This window comes from Mya arenaria, chromosome 9 (genome assembly GCF_026914265.1).
Source record: "Mya arenaria isolate MELC-2E11 chromosome 9, ASM2691426v1".
Classification (NCBI taxonomy): domain Eukaryota; kingdom Metazoa; phylum Mollusca; class Bivalvia; order Myida; family Myidae; genus Mya; species Mya arenaria.
The window spans coordinates 5,265,269-5,283,617 of NC_069130.1; the positions used below are offsets into that span (position 1 = coordinate 5,265,269).

At 36.3% G+C, this 18,349-nt stretch overlaps 2 protein-coding genes across 2 annotated transcripts in view; one reads left to right on the forward strand and one right to left on the reverse strand.

Annotated features, from left to right (window-relative positions):
• Nucleotides 1-7,741: 7,741 nt before the first annotated feature.
• LOC128245641 (EF-hand domain-containing protein D2-like) lies at nucleotides 7,742-14,771 on the reverse strand. The gene is made up of 4 exons (XM_052963845.1): nucleotides 14,454-14,771; nucleotides 14,005-14,152; nucleotides 13,303-13,440; nucleotides 7,742-12,613 (listed from the first exon to the last, which is right to left on the reverse strand). The coding sequence occupies exons 1-4, from the start codon at nucleotides 14,615-14,617 to the stop codon at nucleotides 12,458-12,460; spliced, it is 606 nt and encodes a 201-aa protein (XP_052819805.1). The 5' UTR covers nucleotides 14,618-14,771; the 3' UTR covers nucleotides 7,742-12,457.
• An 85-nt stretch (nucleotides 14,772-14,856) lies between these two features.
• The window catches only part of LOC128245642 (uncharacterized), a 38,343-nt gene continuing 34,850 nt past the window's right edge, over nucleotides 14,857-18,349 (forward strand). Inside the window, exon 1 of the mRNA XM_052963849.1 lies at nucleotides 14,857-14,916. The gene's annotated coding sequence lies outside the window, so the exon portion shown is untranslated. The remainder of the gene's footprint in view (nucleotides 14,917-18,349) is intronic.

The following is an 18,349-nucleotide window of genomic DNA, read 5'->3' on the forward strand; positions in this document are numbered from 1 at the left end:
TCTACATATGGTAAACATCCATACTAGGGGCTCTACATATGGTAAACATTAACACCAAGGGCTCTACATATGGTAACATTCATACCAGGGGCTCTACATATGGTGACCATTCATACTAGGGGCTCTACATATGGTAAACATTCATACTAGGGGCTCTACATATGGTAAACATTCATACCAGGGGCTCTACATATGGTAACATTCATACCAGGGGCTCTACATATGGTAACATTTATATCAGGGGCTCTACATATAGTTATATTCATATAAGGAATACAACATATTGTTTAACATGAATACCATTCTAGGTTCTCTAAGTATGGTAAGAATTATGACCAAGGGCTCTACATAATTATGGTAAACATTCATTCCAAGGGCTCTACATATGGTAAACATTCATACCAGGGGCTCTATATATGGTAAACATTCATTCTAGGGGCTCTATATATGGTAACATTTATACTAGGGGCTCTACATATGGTAAACATCCATACTAGGGGCTCTACATATGGTAAACATTAACACCAAGGGCTCTACATATGGTAACATTCATACTAGGGGCTCTACATATGGTAAACATCCATACTAGGGGCTCTACATATGGTAAACATTAACACCAAGGGCTCTACATATGGTAACATTCATACCAGGGGCTCTACATATGGTGACCATTCATACTAGGGGCTCTACATATGGTAAACATTCATACTAGGGGCTCTACATATGGTAAACATTCATACCAGGGGCTCTACATATGGTAACATTTATATCAGGGGCTCTACATATAGTTATATTCATATAAGGAATACAACATATTGTTTAACATGAATACCATTCTACGTTCTCTAAGTATGGTAAGAATTATGACCAAGGGCTCTACATATGGTAAACATTCATTCCAAGGGCTCTACATATGGTAAACATTCATTCCAAGGGATCTACATATGGTAAACATCCATACTAGGGGCTCTACATATGGTAAACATTAATACCAAGGGCTCTACATATGGTAACATTCATACCAGGGGCTCTACATATGGTAACATTAATACCAAGGGCTCTACATATGGTAACATTTATATCAGGGGCTCTACATATAGTTATATTCATATTAGGAATACAACATATTGTTTAACATGAATACCATTCTAGGTTCTCTATGTATGGTAAGAATTATGACCAAGGGCTCTACATATGGTACACATTAATACCAAGGGCTCTACATATGGTAACATTTATATCAGGGGCTCTACATATAGTTATATTCATATTAGGAATACAACATATTGTTTAACATGAATACCATTCTAGGTTCTCTAAGTATGGTAAGAATTATGACCAAGGGTTCTACATAATTATGGTAAACATTCATTCCAAGGGCTCTACATATGGTAAACATTCATACCAGGGGCTCTATATATGGTAAACATTCATTCTAGGGGCTCTACATATGGTAAACATTAATACCAAGGGCTCTACATATGGTAACATTTATATCAGGGGCTCTACATATGGTAACATTTATATCAGGGGCTCTACATATGGTAAAATTCATACCAGGGGCTCTACATATGGTAACATTTATATCAGGGGCTCTGCATATGGTAACATTCATACCAGGGGCTCTACATATGGTAACATTTATACCAGGGGCTCTACATATGGTAACATTTATACCAGGGGCTCTACATATGGTAACATTTATACCAGGGGCTCTACATATGGTAACATTTATACCAGGGGCTCTACATATGGTAACATTCATACCAGGGGCACTACATATGGTAACATTTATATCAGGGGCTCTACATATGGTAACATTTATACCAGGGGCTCTACATATGGTAACATTCATACCAGGGGCTCTACATATGGTAACATTTATATCAGGGGCTCTACATATAGTTATATTCATATTAGGAATACAACATATTGTTTAACATGAATACCATTCTACGTTCTCTAAGTATGGTAAGAATTATGACCAAGGGCTCTACATATGGTAAACATTCAATCCAAGGGCTCTACATATGGTAAACATTCATACCAGGGGCTCTACATATGGTAAACATTCATACCAGGGGCTCTACATATGGTAAACATTAATACCACAGGCTCTACATATGGTAAACATTCAAAACAGGGGCTCGACATATGGTAAACATTCATACCAAGGGCTCTACATATGGTAAACATTCATATCAGGACCCCTCTATCTGATAGACATTAAGACCAGGTGCTCTACATATGGTAAACATTCAACCAAGGGCTCTACATATGGTTAACATTCATTCTATGGGCTCTACATGTGGTAAACATTAATACCAAGGGCTCTACATATGGTAAACATTCATATCAGGACCCCTCTATCTGATAGACATTAATACCAGGTGCTCTACATATGGTAAACATTCAACCAAGGGCTCTACATATGGTTAACATTCATTATATGGGCTCTACATGTGGTAAACATTAATACCAAGGGCTCGACATATGGTAAACATTCATACCAGGGGCTCTACATATGGTAAACATTCATACCAAGGGCTCTACATATGGTAAACATTCATTCTAGGGGCTCTACATGTGGTAAATATTAATACCAAGGGCTCGACATATGGTAAACATTAATACCAGGGGCTCTACATATGGTAAACATTCATTCTAGGAGCTCTACATATGGTAAACATTAATACCAGGGGCGCTACATATGATAAACATTCATATCAGGGGCTCTACATGTGGTAAACATTCATATCAGGGGTTCTACATGTGTTAAACATTCATTCTAGGGGCTTTACATATGGCAAACATCAATACCAGGGGCTATACATATGGTAAACAATCATACCAGGACCCCTCTATATGATAGACATTAATACCAGGTGATCTACATATGGTAAACATTCATACCAGGGGCTCTACATATGGTAAACATTCATACCGAGGGCTCGACATATGGTAAACATTCATACCACGGGCTCTACATATGGTAAACATCCATACTAGGGGCTCTACATATGGTAAACATTAACACCAAGGGCTCTACATATGGTAACCATTCATACTAGGGGCTCTACATATGGTTAACATTCATACTAGGGGCTCTACATATGGTAAACATTCATTCTAGGGGCTCTACATATGGTAAACATTCATTCTAGGGGCTCTACATATGGTAAACATTCATACCAGGGGCTCTACATGTGGTAAACATTCATTCTAGGGGCTCTACATATGGTAAACATTCATTCAAGGACCCCTCTATATGATAGACATTAATACCAGGTGCTCTACATATGGTAAACATTCATTCCAGGGGCTCTACATATGGTAAACATTCATACCAGGGGTTCTACATATGGTAAACATTCATACCGAGGGCTCAACATATGGTACATATTCATACAAAGGGCTTTACATATGGTACACATTCATGCAAAGGGTCTCTAAATATGGTAAACATTCATATCAAGGACTCTACATGTGGTAAACATTCATTCTAGGGGCTCTACATATGGTAAACATTGATATCAAGGACTCTACATGTGGTAAACAAACATTCTAGGGGCTCTACATGTGGTAAACAATCATTCTAGGGTCTCTAAATATGGTAAACATTGATATCAAGGAATATCAAGGACTATACATGTGGTAAACAATCATTCTAGGGGCTCTACATGTGGTAAACAATCATTCTAGGGGCTCTACATATGGTAAACATTGATATCAAGAGATCTACATATGGTAAACATTGATATCAAGGACTCTACATGTGGTAAACAATCATTCTAGGGGCTCTACATGTGGTAAACAATCATTCTAGGGTCTCTAAATATGGTAAACATTGATATCAAGGAACATCATGGACTCTACATGTGGTAAACAATCATTCTACGGGCTCTACATGTGGTAAACATTGATATCAAGAGATCTACATATGGTAAACATTGATATCAAGGACTCTACATGTGGTAAACATTCATTCTAGGGGCTCTACATATGGTAATTATTCATTCTAGGGGCTCTACATATGGTAAACATTCATTCTAGGGGCTCTACATATGGTAATTATTCATTCTAGGGGCTCTACATATGGTAAACATTCATACCAGGGGCTCTACATATGGTAAACATTCATTCTAGGGGCTCTACATATGGTAAACATTCATACCAGGGGCTCTACATATGGTAAACATTCATTCTAGGTACTCTACATATGGTAACCATTCATACTAGGGGCTCTACATATGGTAAACATTCATTCTAGGTACTCTACATATGGTAACCATTCATACTAGGGGCTCTACATATGGTAACCATTCATACCAGGGGCTCTACATATGGTAAACATTGATATCAAGGACTCTACATGTGGTAAACAATCATTCTAGTGGCTCTACATATGGTAAACAATCATTCTAGGGGCTCTACATATGGTAAACATTGATATCAAGGACTCTACATGTGGTAAACAATCATTCTAGGGGCTCTACATGTGGTAAACATTCATTCTAGGGGCTCTATATATGGTAAACATTCATTCTAGGGGCTCTACATGTGGTAAACAATCATTCTAGGGGCTATACATATGGTAAACAATCATTCTAGGGGCTGTACATGTGGTAAACATTCATTCTAGGGGCTCTATATATGGTAAACATTCATTCTAGTGGCTATACATGTGGTAAACAATCATTCTAGGGGCTATACATGTTGTAAACATTCATTCTAGGGGCTCTACATATGGTAAACAATCATTCTAGGGGCTCTACATATGGTAAACATTGATATCAAGGACTCTACATGTGGTAAACAATCATTCTAGGGGCTCTACATGTGGTAAACATTCATTCTAGGGGCTCTATATATGGTAAACATTCATTCTAGTGGCTCTACATGTGGTAAACAATCATTCTAGGGGCTAGACATATGGTAAACAATCATTCTAGGGGCTGTACATGTGGTAAACATTCATTCTAGGGGCTCTATATATGGTAAACATTCATTCTAGGGGCTATACATGTGGTAAACAATCATTCTAGGGGCTATACATGTTGTAAACATTCATTCTAGGGGCTCTACATATGGTAAACATTGATATCAAGAGATCTACATATGATAAACATTGATATCAAGGACTCTACATGTGGTAAACATTGATATCAAGAGATCTACATATGGTAAACATTGATATCAAGAGATCTACATATGGTAAACATTGATATCAAGGACTCTACATGTGGTAAACAATCATTCTAGGGGCTATACATGTGGTAAACATTCATTCTAGGGGCTCTACATATGGTAAACATTGATATCAAGAGATCTACATATGGTAAACATTGATATCAAGAGATCTACATATGGTAAACATTGATATCAAGAGATCTACATATGGTAAACATTGATATCAAGAGATCTACATATGGTAAACATTGATATCAAGGACTCTACATGTGGTAAACAATCATTCTAGGGGCTGTACATATGGTAAACATTGATATCAAGAGATCTACATATGGTATACATTAATACCAAGGGCTCTACATATGGTAAACATTCATACCAAGGGCTCTACATATGGTAACATTTATATCAGGGGGCTCTGCATATGGTAACATTCATACCAGGGGCTCTACATATGGTAACATTTATACCAGGGGCTCTACATATAGTTATATTCATTATATGGGCTCTACATGTGGTAAACATTAATACCAAGGGGTCTACATATGGTAAACATTCATACCAGGGGCTCTACATATGGTAAACATTGATATCAAGAGATCTACATATGGTAAACATTCATTCTAGGGGCTCTACATATGGTAAACATTGATATCAAGGAGTCTACATGTGGTAAGCATTCATTCTAGGGGCTGTACATATGGTAAACATTCATTCTAGGGGCTCTACATATGGTAAACAATCATTCTAGGGGCTCCATATATGGTAAACATTGATATCAAGGACTCTACATGTGGTAAACATTCATTCTAGGGGCTCTACATATGGTAAACATTGAAATCAAGGACTCTACATGTGGTAAACAATCATTCTAGGGGCTGTACATATGGTAAACATTCATTCTAGGGGCTCTACATATGGTAAACAATCATTCTAGGGGCTATACATGTGGTAAACATTCATTCTAGGGGCTCCATATATGGTAAACATTGATATCAAGGGCTCTACATATGGTAAACATTAATACCAAGGGCTCTACATATGGTAAACATTCATACCAAGGGCCCTACATATGGTAAACATTCAATACCAAGGGCTCTACATATGGTAAACATTCATTCTAGGGGCTCTTCATATGGTAAACATTCATTCTAGGGGCTCTACATATGGTAAACATTCATTATAGGGGCTCTTCATATGGTAAACATTCATTCCAGGGGCTCTTCATATGGTAAACATTGATATCAAGTGCTCTACATATGGTAAACATTAATACCAGGGGCTCTACATATGGTAAACATTTATTCTAGGTGCTCTACATATGGTAAACATTCATACCAGAGGCTTTATATATGTTAAACATGCAAACCAAGGGCTCTACATAGGTAAACATTAATACCAGGGGTTCTACATATGGTAAACATTTATTCTAGGGCCTCTACATATGGTAAACATTCATAAAAGAGGATACATATGGTAAACATTCATACCATGGGCTCTTTGTATGGTTAACATTAATACCTGGAGCTCTTTTTATGGTAAACTTTCATACCAGAGGCTCTACATGTGGTAAACATTTATACCAGATGCTTTACATGTGGTAAACATTGATATCAAGGGATCTACATATGGTAAACATTCATTCTAGGGGCTCTTCATATGGTAAACATTCATTCTAGGGGCTCTACATATGGTAAACATTGATATCAAGGGCTCTACATATGGTAAACATTAATACCAAGGGCTCTACATATGGTAAACATTCATACCAAGGGCTCTACATATGGTAAACATTCATTCTAGGGGCTCTTCATATCTCCTACACCAGGACAACGCCCCCGCCCACAAGGCTAACTCAACCCTGCTGGAAATCAGTCTCCTGGAGTTTGAGACCTTGGTGCATCTTCTTTACAGTCCTGACCTTGCCCTGATGGATTTCCAGGTATCCCCAGAAGTTAAACGGCAACTGAGGGGACAGCACTTTGACAATGTCGACAAACTTAAAATTGAAGCGCAGAGAATTGTTGGGTCATTTCCAGAAGACTGGTACATGGAAACATATGACAAATGGATCTCACGCCACAGAAAATCCATGCAACTAAATGGTGACTATGTAGAAAAGTAACACACGTTTATGTACTTTTTGACATCAAGATGTTTTTTTTTTCGACGTCGCGCTCCGGGTGTCGTTTATGTACTGTATTAATTCCATTGTTATTTGTAAACCATTTGATGTAACTTTAATTTGTTTTCTGTATTATATTTTATTGATGTTGATAATCATGCCCATATAAATTTCATAACGATATTCAGTTGTTTTTACCTTGAATAAACGTCGTCCGCGATCTTATCATACAGCCCTCGTATATCATTAATATTAATACAAAGGGCTCTCTCTACATATATGGTTAACTTTATTTCATATGTATGTCTGCATTTAAAATGCCCCAATACTATCCATGTAACACATTGCATGTAAGCCTGAAATTTGGATGCTTCCCTTGCAGTAATAGCCACTGATGTTGGGTTTGAAGATAACACAAGACAACAGTTAATGATACAAAACTTATTTATTAAATGGCCAAACTGGGCAACAGGAATTAACAGCAACAACATTGATGAGATGAGAATAGGCAACTAGGGTCAGTTTAATATGCGTAATGCTGATTAGATGCAACATTGATGCACACCTAAAGCTTTCTAACAGGGACTAGCACGTACAGCTAAAGCCTTCTATAAGGGACTAGCAAATACACTAATGATTAAAAACACTAAATATCTGTATCTGGAATTTGGGGGCCATCTCAACAACCTGCGTGTGATAAAATCAAGAAAAATAATTTTAACTTAAATATTATGTCAAAGTTTTTTGAACATTTAAATTGAATTGAATGTTTTAAATGCAAAAAGTTATTAACTATTTGAACTGATAAATTAAACTTTAACTCTGGAAAAAGATTATTCCACAAAAATATTGATTCAAAAAAAGTGATCATACGCTAAGATTGCTGGTAAGATGGCCACATTAAAAGTAATTTCCACATCAGATGTATAGCTGTAACAAGATATCACTGTGCATTTGAATCTTAGACAAAATATATGTGTATACAGTGCTCGCTGCTCTACTCTTGTGTGTGAAGGTTATAAACTTAAAACATACAGGCATCATTGATATTCATGTTTAAACATAAATATAGGTCAGACCGTGTACTAAACTGAATTCTAATATAGTCTATTGTACAAATGTTGTCAGCATACAGGGTAAGAATCTATTAGGGATAACATAATGATAATGAAGTGGATGACATGACATTTTTATACAATTGCATTCCAATAAAGAAAAATTACCCTCTTTAAAAAATTTAAGACTCAACAATATAGTTTATATATGCTACACAAATGTATTATCATGTGTATTTGATTCTTCTCAAGTAATTTACCAAGTATATACACACCAGATCACACCCTGAATCACGAAATGAAAGATTTAAGGTAAAATTATAATTATCATGAAATTCATCATATAACAATACTACATCAAAACCGATTGACTAAACGATGCTGATCTCCACTTTGTCCATTCAATATTAATCTTAACAAAGAACAGAAGCCTTTTACAATTATAATTGTATTTAGCAGGTTATACATAAGGCCTTATAACTAAACCTAGAATGCTGAGGACCATAAAATTAATGTTAATGCTTGCCAGTTGCTGGTTTTTCAGTCTAACAAGGTGCACAACTCATTATTATAAAAGCCAGAATTATGGGCCATCCTCAACATGTGCGTATTGTATCTGGCAACAAATGTACTAAGTTTCATTGAAATATATTCAAACAGTTTCTGAGTATTGTCCAAGGTTAAAGTTTTTGCACTTTGAAGCAACTGCTAACAACATCAATGCTATCAAAATACCCTGACTTCTTTTATTAAAAAAAACAACAAAACTGCTAAATACCAAATGTTCTGCAGCCACTCCTTATTGGTTGTTTGAGGTTTGATGTCTAAAGTTTTAAAGTCAATGGATTGGAGTATATAACAATGTGTATAATTCATTATTATTTTCCGCCTCAATTAATGATTGAAATTGAAGTCTCGGGCCTAGTTTCTCATACAATCTTAAGTCCTTTATAAAATGATCAAGCTAAATGTTGGTATAATTTGTGTAGCATTTGTTTCCTTACATCCTATATGTGCTTGTAATGGAGCACTCATTCTTTATAACTGCTTCTTATGGAGCTCCCTTTTTGGAGTTCTGAGGTTTTAAAAGAAAATATCTTATGTTGATCACAATGAGATATTTTTCATTTTGTTCAATCAAGTATTACTATTAAAGTAATCGACCAGAATGAATTCAACTTAAGCTTGTAAGGTTTAAGATTTTTCGAGAAAAAAAATCCTGGTTACTTTTTTAGAGGGGTGGGTATGAAAAAGTCAGACCACAAAAAATGTAGGCAAAATTTAAAAAAATATAACAACATGTCCAATTACAACAAACATAGCAGGAAAATAATGACTGAATTTAGATAGTTCTCCATGTATTATTATGGCAAGTGAAAACAAACCTTGTTATTAACAATTGACTAGCACCAGTTAGTAAAGAATACAACAAAAATATAAGAATCTAAACATAACTAACATAGGTATACATTACATGGGGGAAAAATGATAAATTTAACAGCAAAACGAAAACTAACAGCTAAAAGAAATTTAACAGTTTAATGAAATTCAACAGCTAAATAAAATCGAATAGAACCCCAAATTATAATAATGAATTGCAACTTAACAAGATAGTACAGTTATATTAACTTCACAAAAATCTCCCCCAATAGAGTTGGTTGCATATTTTTTTTAATTTACTGTGGACATTTCATTCTTAGCACCAAAATACCGACCAGAAACAGACAAAACCATAACCACAAACAGTTTTGCTAAAAACAACAACATAAATACAATTTAAAATATTTTGCTAAAATTGTATGCTTCAGATCTGATATGAGAGATACATTTATAAATATATTATAGAAATTATCAGAAAACTATCACCTAAATAACTGGAAAAAAGGTCTGCTAAAAAAGATGTAAATTCTGAGCAAGAAGTTGTTTTTGAAATGCGCAATAAAAAGTTAGGCCCTATACATTGAGTACCGATACATGAAAAATAAACTGAATTTAAGTGTCTTCACATAAAAAATACTAGCACTTCAGCACTTTCCAACCACCAATATAGCATGCATATACTGTTCTAGTAACAAAACTTCTGTGCACCAATGCCAATGCTGAATTCATTCAAACAATCATTGACTGTTATCCGAGTCTGTCTTGACAAATTGAGCATGCTTTTAAAGGAACAAGTTCACATTTTACAGGGTCCAACATCAAACAAAATAATTTTGTGAGTATCGTTGTTGTAGCAATGATAAAATATAATCATAAGCTTAAATTTGAGCTTTAAATTCTATTATTTTTTTTTAAATGGGTCAAAAGCACTAGTAATATGTTTCAATTGAAAGCGTTTAGGCTAGGAATTAAAAAAAGTCTGTTCAAATGAGTACATTGTATCTGTCAGTGGCTGTTTGGTGTTGGCCCATAAAAGTACATAAAGCAGGTCAATATCATCAAAGTTAAAAACAACAACCTTGTTGCCAACATTAAAACCATGAGGGAGTCCCTTTACGATAAAACAACAAAATAACTGAATACATTCATAGTTTTCAAGTTTCTTATACTACAACATTTACCACTGAAAGAGCAGTCTCCCCCCTTTAAATGCAAGACTTCTTCATACAACTGAATTCTTGAGCATGGCTTAAATAATGTTCATTTTCTGCTTACATTTACATGAACATGTATGCACAAATTAATACATGTTCAACAACAGTAAAATGGCATTCAAACTGAAATGTAAGGCTATGAAGTACACAGCATCATTTACTAGTCAGAACCATTGTTTAAAATGGGATAGGAAAACGTGAAGTAGATGAATGGAGATGGCGGATACAGAAATAACAGAAATAAAATAAAAGTTTAAAATAAAGAAATATTTAGAAAAAGGTATTAATATCATAAAAGGTGAGATAAGTCAGTGACAGTAAATCAAGCAATAAATTATAAACAACTTTTCATTTAAGAATGATAAGTATGAGATTTCTAGGAAGAAAAACAGTACATTTTCTATTAACAATTTGTAAACGAATTGCCCTTACAAGTCACAATAAAATGTACACGAGAGATAGTTATAGATGTGAAATACAAATTTAGGCTGTACATATCAGCATTGGAAAATCTCCTCATAACGAGTGTTACAGTGTAATGCACCATTTCTTTAAAAAGCTGTTAGGACAGAGTTACTAAGTGCTGACAATAATAAAAGTAAAGAAAGCCAGGGCCTGTATTCATAAACGATCTTAAGTCAGATTTTTAACATTTAAGTATGTGTTTTTCATAAGTTGATAAAAAATAATATATAAAAAAAAATTATGTATTTCAGAAATTATTAAGTATAAAATCATATCAATAAAGAATTGAATTAAAACAGTCAATTAAGTAAGGAAATGACTTAAAATGTGTAAAAACAATTATGTACAGACCCTAAAAAACTTTTTTCTGGATTATACAACATACATGGTATCCTGAGAAAGGGATTAGTTTGTTATGACACAAAAATGTAAGATCCATATATTTCCATGAAGTATAAACAACAAAACAATTTAAGAAAATGAAATCAGGAACAAAGTAAACTATTACATAATAACAAAAATTCTAACAAGATTTTAGTTTTGATCATTAACACACTGGCACAATTTTTGTTTAAACAATTCAACGTATTTATAATGTTATTTTTCGGACAAGAGCTACCGATGGCAAGTACACAGACTAAAGTGACTTACAATATCTTCGACCAATGTTAAAATTGTGAACTTAAAATATAAATAACTTAAACACAATATAAGGTTTATAAATAGTTGGGCTACAATATTAGGTCCATGATTTAAATCATGTTAAAACGGTGAATGTAACGAAGGTATACGCTTTTTAAAAGTACATTTCGAAATGTAAAAAGGTGGTTAAAACGGATAAACAATCCATGTTATAATGTAACAAGTTGAATCTCATATAGATGAAAATGAATGAATCTTTTAACCACATGGTAAGAAATAAAGGTAGTGAACTTTTACACAGTCAATCTCAAAAGAACATTGATCAAATAACCTCACTTTGACTCTTGACACCTCACATCATAAACAGATTAAACGGCACTACACAGCTATGATTTCTGGGCATCGGCCTGTTCTTTGAAGTAGGTTGCCTTGTTTTTAAATTCAGCTCTCCGCACTTTCTTCTCCTCTGCTTCTTTTTTACGCTCCTCCTGTTCTTCCCTAATCTCAGCCTCAAACTTGGTTGATGCAGATTGCTGCTCAATCTGGTGTGAAAAGGGAAAGCATGATTTTACAGTAATTAATTTGTGGAGACAGTAGAAACAAACTCTAGGAACATTGAAACCGAAGAAGTAATTTGCTCCATTATCCTTTCAATAAACAAAATTCCGAAAATGATTATTTAAGATTTAAGGCTCAACAATATCTTATACATAGTAACACTGTAAAAGACAGGAAGAATTGTCCTTAAAAGCAAAAATACAAGAATATCTGAAGACGATGTATGAAAGTAGCAGTCACAGCTCGTCCGATTGTGTATATTCAATTACATAGGGTTTAAGCCAGGTTTTAAAAAAGGCAGGATGCTGCAGAACAGAGAGAGGGGTCCAAGAGAGGGCACTTTTTTGTCAAGGGCCGCGAAGAACTTGGAACATCATGATTTTGAAGTAATTTAATATAAAAACATGATTACCATATGTATCTAAATCTATAAAGGCAGAAAGATGTACTTGCTGGTTTCCATGGAAAAGAATGGTACTACCAAAGAAGTACACATTGCAGCACCCTGCCATAACTGAACTTTTTAGCTCAAACCCTTATCAACAGCAATGACATTTGCAACATTGTCCAAACCTCAAGCAGCATTCCATTTTCATGAACACATTATAAACAATGATTCTGAAAATACCAGAAATAAATAACAACACTACAATATGTAAACAAAAAAGCTTGCCTTAGCCGTGAAGAAGTTTTTCGCTCCTTTCACTCCGACCTCATCAACATCAATTTCTGAAACATTATGATACAACTCTGCCAACCCGCTGTCTTCTGCAAGCTCGCCGGCAGCTGCCTTTCGGAAGATCAGTAGGAACTGAAATTATCATAGTAACTGTTTAATCAAGAACTAATTAATTATGAAGTTGGTAGTTTATTTATTAAGTCATTAGTTTATTAACAACTTCCGACACATTATGATACAAATTTGCAAGACCACTGTTTTTTCTCTTTTCTTTACTGAAATTCCTCAAAGTATGAACAAGCGCTGTATTATGTTTCTTCATACAATAAAAGTCTGGTTTGGCAAATTAACAATTTTAAATCTCTGAGTACCAGGCAGTATACATTACCCTGAAACAAAAGGGGGAAATATGTCGACCAGGAACAAAAACTTGTCAATAAGTCCATTTTTATGCTCATGTACCATTCAGGAAGCTACAAAGAATTGCAGACACTTCCTTCTACAACAAGAGGAAGATGACTGATATGTTGGATCTAGACTGGGAGTCAAGATATTAATCCCAGATCTTGATCAGAAAATGAGTCCTTATGCTGAGGGGTTTCTCTGAAGCTGTTTACTATCAGTATGCATGGTGTTGCTTAATTATGCCCAAAACGGCAATAAATTATTGATCTTATATACACTGATGCTTTATACCTCTCTGAAGCTGATTTTGCCATCGTTATCCTCATCGACCTGTCTAATCATGGCCTTGAGTGACAGGTGAGTCTGCGGGACTCCGAGCTTTTCCATCATGTGTTTTAGCTCTTCAAAGTCAATAAACTTATCCTTCCCTGTGTCATATCTGTCAACAAGCAAATTAGTCATACATGTAAAGGTGGTGATCAATTGGTAATAAAGATGTCCGGATTGTCAATCACTTGCCGAAGACAATAATTTCAATACTGTTAAAAATAACCTGGTATGTTCAAAATGTTAAATGTTGTATTAACAGTAATTTGAATTTAATATAATTAGGATTACAATTTCACTTAACCAGTTATTCACTTTGGTCATTCCCTTGATACTGTACTGTCAGTAAATTAAGCCAAGATATAACTTTATTTCCAATTAACTAAAATATAAACAATAAACCATTTACATACTTGTTAAATGTCTTCTGAAAGTCCTGAATTTGTTTTCTGCTGAACTCCTTAAACTCAGTGTATGGGTTGAACACTGTGCTTTGTGGAGAAAGTGAACCATCTTCCGCCCCTTCATTTAAGTTGCAGCGTCTCTCCAGTTTTTTTGCAAGCTCATCGGTAGCCATTTTTGCTTCTAGTTGTTGATAAAATAAGATGAATCTAGTTATTAACTAAAACCACTGACTTTCATGCGCAACGTGCTGTGGAAATTGTAAATTAGGCTGAGAGATAACTCATTTCCTGGTTTAGTTGGAAAATCCCTGGATCACGTGACTGCTGTAGTCTGCTGTTTGTAAAAACATGTGACCATGGTACAACGACTTTTGATTGGATGCTTAATAAGGGTGTCATGTGATACATAGTGATGATTATGGTTTGCCAAAATTGAGGTCAGTGTGTCGTTTTTGAAGTGGAAAGAAAGCCGGTAAGTTCAAATGTTTAAAATTATATATGATACATTTCAAATAATAATTTGCGTGCCTTGTAGTTTGAAATACAGGTTTATGTTTGTGTAAGAATGACTTATTTTTAATCTGTTAATTAATATAAAATAACAATTAACTGACTTAGTGACTACTGTAGTGTAAATGTACATATGTTCTGCACCTGTGTTCTGCACCAGTCCAGTTGTAACCACGGCCCACAGGTCCGGGGATTAGCGGGGATTTTGATTTTCGGTCCAGCCGACCCCGGCTAAAATCTCCACCTGCGGGGACGAACAAATGTAAAAATCCCTGCCAAATGCCCATGCACCCACACCTCAGGGACCCTAGGTAAGGCCCATTCCCCGCTATATTTAAAGCGAAGACAAAGCCACCGCATTCATCCGGCACTGCAGGGCCACCTGAAAGGTAAAAACACGGCCCATTTCCCCGACCATCCCCGGTAGACCCCCGGACCTGGGGGGGCCGTGGTTACAATTGACTGGTGCATTAGTGATTAACTCACCAGAAAGCATCCACAACCAAATTCAATGCTGTATTTAAACCAGCCCTACACTGTGCTTATGGAGGAAAGTGTGATGTGTGACTTGCACTCATGACCACAGAACTGCACTACTGCTAACATTTGTTTTGAGAAGTGGTTGCAAACTCTTGGGGTTGAAAAGTCCGGCACCCCTGCGAACAGATACATAGGGACAGAGTCTTTTGACGATTTCTTCTACTATGGCAGATTTGAGACATAAGAAATGTCAAAATAATAAAAAAGTATCCCTGATCGCTCATTATTGCAGCTAAGAGACAGGGTCGCTAACCTACACACATTCATACTAAAGTTAACAGGGGCGGCCCTGGATTTACGTAAGTTGGGGCATTACCTTTTGACTTGCGCCTCACCCTCAGAACCGATATTGATTTGGTTCAAAGTTTTGGAAGGGGTTTGGGGGGGGGGCAGGTGCACCCCCTGGATCTGCTAGTGGTTAATAATTATAATCATCACCTTTTTTGAATTCTGATTTTGTTGCATCAACATACAGATCAGAGAAAGAAGTAATAAAGTAATAAATAAGACCTGTTAGCTGACCTACTGGAGACACTACAATTATTTCAATTTTCAAGGAATTATTGTTAATCACACGGATGGCATAGACATTATAACTTTTAAAGTAGTGGTAGAGCATCTACCACTGGTGGGGGAAGTTGCATGTTAAACCTCTTGCTGCAGCGATATAAAAGTTGAATAAAAAACAGAACCTTTTGCTCCTTACCCTGGGGCACTCAACTTAAGGGGGTAGTTCTAGGAAAACTGGAGTACTCACTATTGAGTACAAGTTGAACCAATGAACCTCTTGTATGGCATACCTGCTCTGACAAGTGTCTCTTCCATACGACTTTGGACCTAATTGAACCATTTGCTTCATACCCTTGCACTCGACTTAAGAGGGTAGTCCTAGGAAAACCGTAGTACTCACTACAGAGTACGAGTTGAACCCATGAAAGTTCTATCCCATGTATGGCATACCACCTAGACTCAAGAACTGCTAACTGTTTCTTCTGCTCTGCCCTGCATCTCTTCAATAACAACTAAAGGACTCTATTGGAAACAGGTGATTTCATTATGTCTCCCCCTCTCTGGGGGAGACATATTGTTTTTGCCCTGTCCGTCAGTCCGGTAGTCCGTCAGTCCGTCCGTACGTCACACTTCGTTTCCGATCGATAACTGGAAAACCGGATGACCTAGGATCACCAAACTTGGTAGGGAGGTTGGTCGTGAGGTGTAGAGGATCCCTATTGTTTTTGGGGTCACTAGGTCAAAGGTCAAGGTCGCGGCGACCCCAATATAAAAAACATTTCTGCTCAAAATCTTGAGAACGGTTTGACCTAGGTTCACCAAACTTGGTAGGGAGGTTGGTCATGAGGTGTAGAAGATCCCTATTGTTTTTGGGGTCACTAGGTCAAAGGTCAAGGTCGCGGCGACCCCCAATGTAAAAAAACATTTCCGCTCAATATCTTGAGAATGGTTTGACCTAGGTTCACCAAACTTGGTAGGGAGGTTGATCATGAGGTTTAGAAAACTCCTATATTTTGGGGGGTCACAAGGTCAAAGGTCAACGTCGCTGTGACCTCTAATGTAGAAAAATATTTCCGTGCAATATCAGGAGAATGCTTTGATCTAGGTTCACCAAACTTTGAAGTGAGGTTGGTCATGATGTCTAGATGATCCCAATTGTTTTGGGGGTAACAAGGTCAATAGTCAAGGTCGTGGTGACCTTCCATGTAAAAATCATTTGCGTGTAATATCTTTATGTCTCCCCCATTCATGGGGAGACATATTGTTTTTGCCCTGTCCGTCAGTCAGTCCATCAGTCTGTCAGTCAGTCAGTCAGTACGTCACACTTCGTTTCCGCCCAATAACTATAGAACTCTTAGACCCAGGAACTTCATACTTGGTATGCTAGTTGGTCATGACTAGTAGATGACCCCTATTGAATTTGGGGTCACTAGGTCAAAGATCAGGGTCAACGTGACCTTGAGGTGAAGAAACGGTTTCCACTCAATAACTAAAGATCCTTTGGGTCCAGGAACTTCATACTTGGTATGCTAGTTGTTCATGACTATTAGATGACTCCTATTGATTTTGAGATCAAAAGGTCAAAGGTCAAGGTTACCTTCAGGTAAAAAATGTTATGTTGGCAGTGACCTTAAGCTTAAAAATGGTTTCTGCTCAATAACTAAAGAAAGCTTGTACCCATGAACTTCATAGTTGTTCATGACTAGTAGATGACTCCTATTGATTTTGAGATCAGTAGGTCAATGGTCAAGGTCACCGTGACCTTGAGGTGAAGAAACTGTTTCCGCTCAATAACTAGAGAACGCTTGCAACCAGGAATTTCATACTTGGTATGCTAGTTGGTCATGACTAGAAGATGACCCATATTGATTTTGAGATCACTAGGTCAAAGGTCAAGGTTGCCATGACCTTGAAGTGAAGAAAAAGTTTCCGCTCAATAACTAAAGATCCTTTGGTTTCAGGAACTTCATACTTGGTAAGCTAGTTGTTCATGACTAGAAGATGACCCCTATTGATTTTCAGATCAAAAGGTCAAAGGTCAAGGTTACCTTCAGGTAAAAAATGATACGTTGGCGGTGACCTTAAGCTTAAAAATGGTTTCTGCTCAATAACTTAAGAACGCTTGTACCCAGGAACTTCATTCTTGGTACGCTAGTCGGTCATGACTAGTAGATGACCCCTATTGATTTTGAGATCAGTAGGTCAAAGGTCAAGGTTGCCATGACCTTGAGTTGAAGAAATGGTTACCGCTCAGTAACTAAAGAACACTTGCACCCAAGAACTTAATACTTGGTATGCAAGTTGGTTATGTAGATGATCCCTATTGATGTTGTGATCAGTAGGTA

Bases quoted from the DNA above. Each gene is read 5' to 3' on its own strand.
- LOC128245641 (XM_052963845.1), bottom strand. From the start codon at position 14,617: ATGGCTACCGATGAGCTTGCAAAAAAACTGGAGAGACGCTGCAACTTA. The intron at 14,153-14,453 runs GTATGTAAATGG...GCTTGTTGACAG, and splicing joins TTTCAGAAGACATTTAACAA to ATATGACACAGGGAAGGATA. The intron at 13,441-14,004 runs GTATAAAGCATC...TGATAATTTCAG, and splicing joins GCAAAATCAGCTTCAGAGAG to TTCCTACTGATCTTCCGAAA.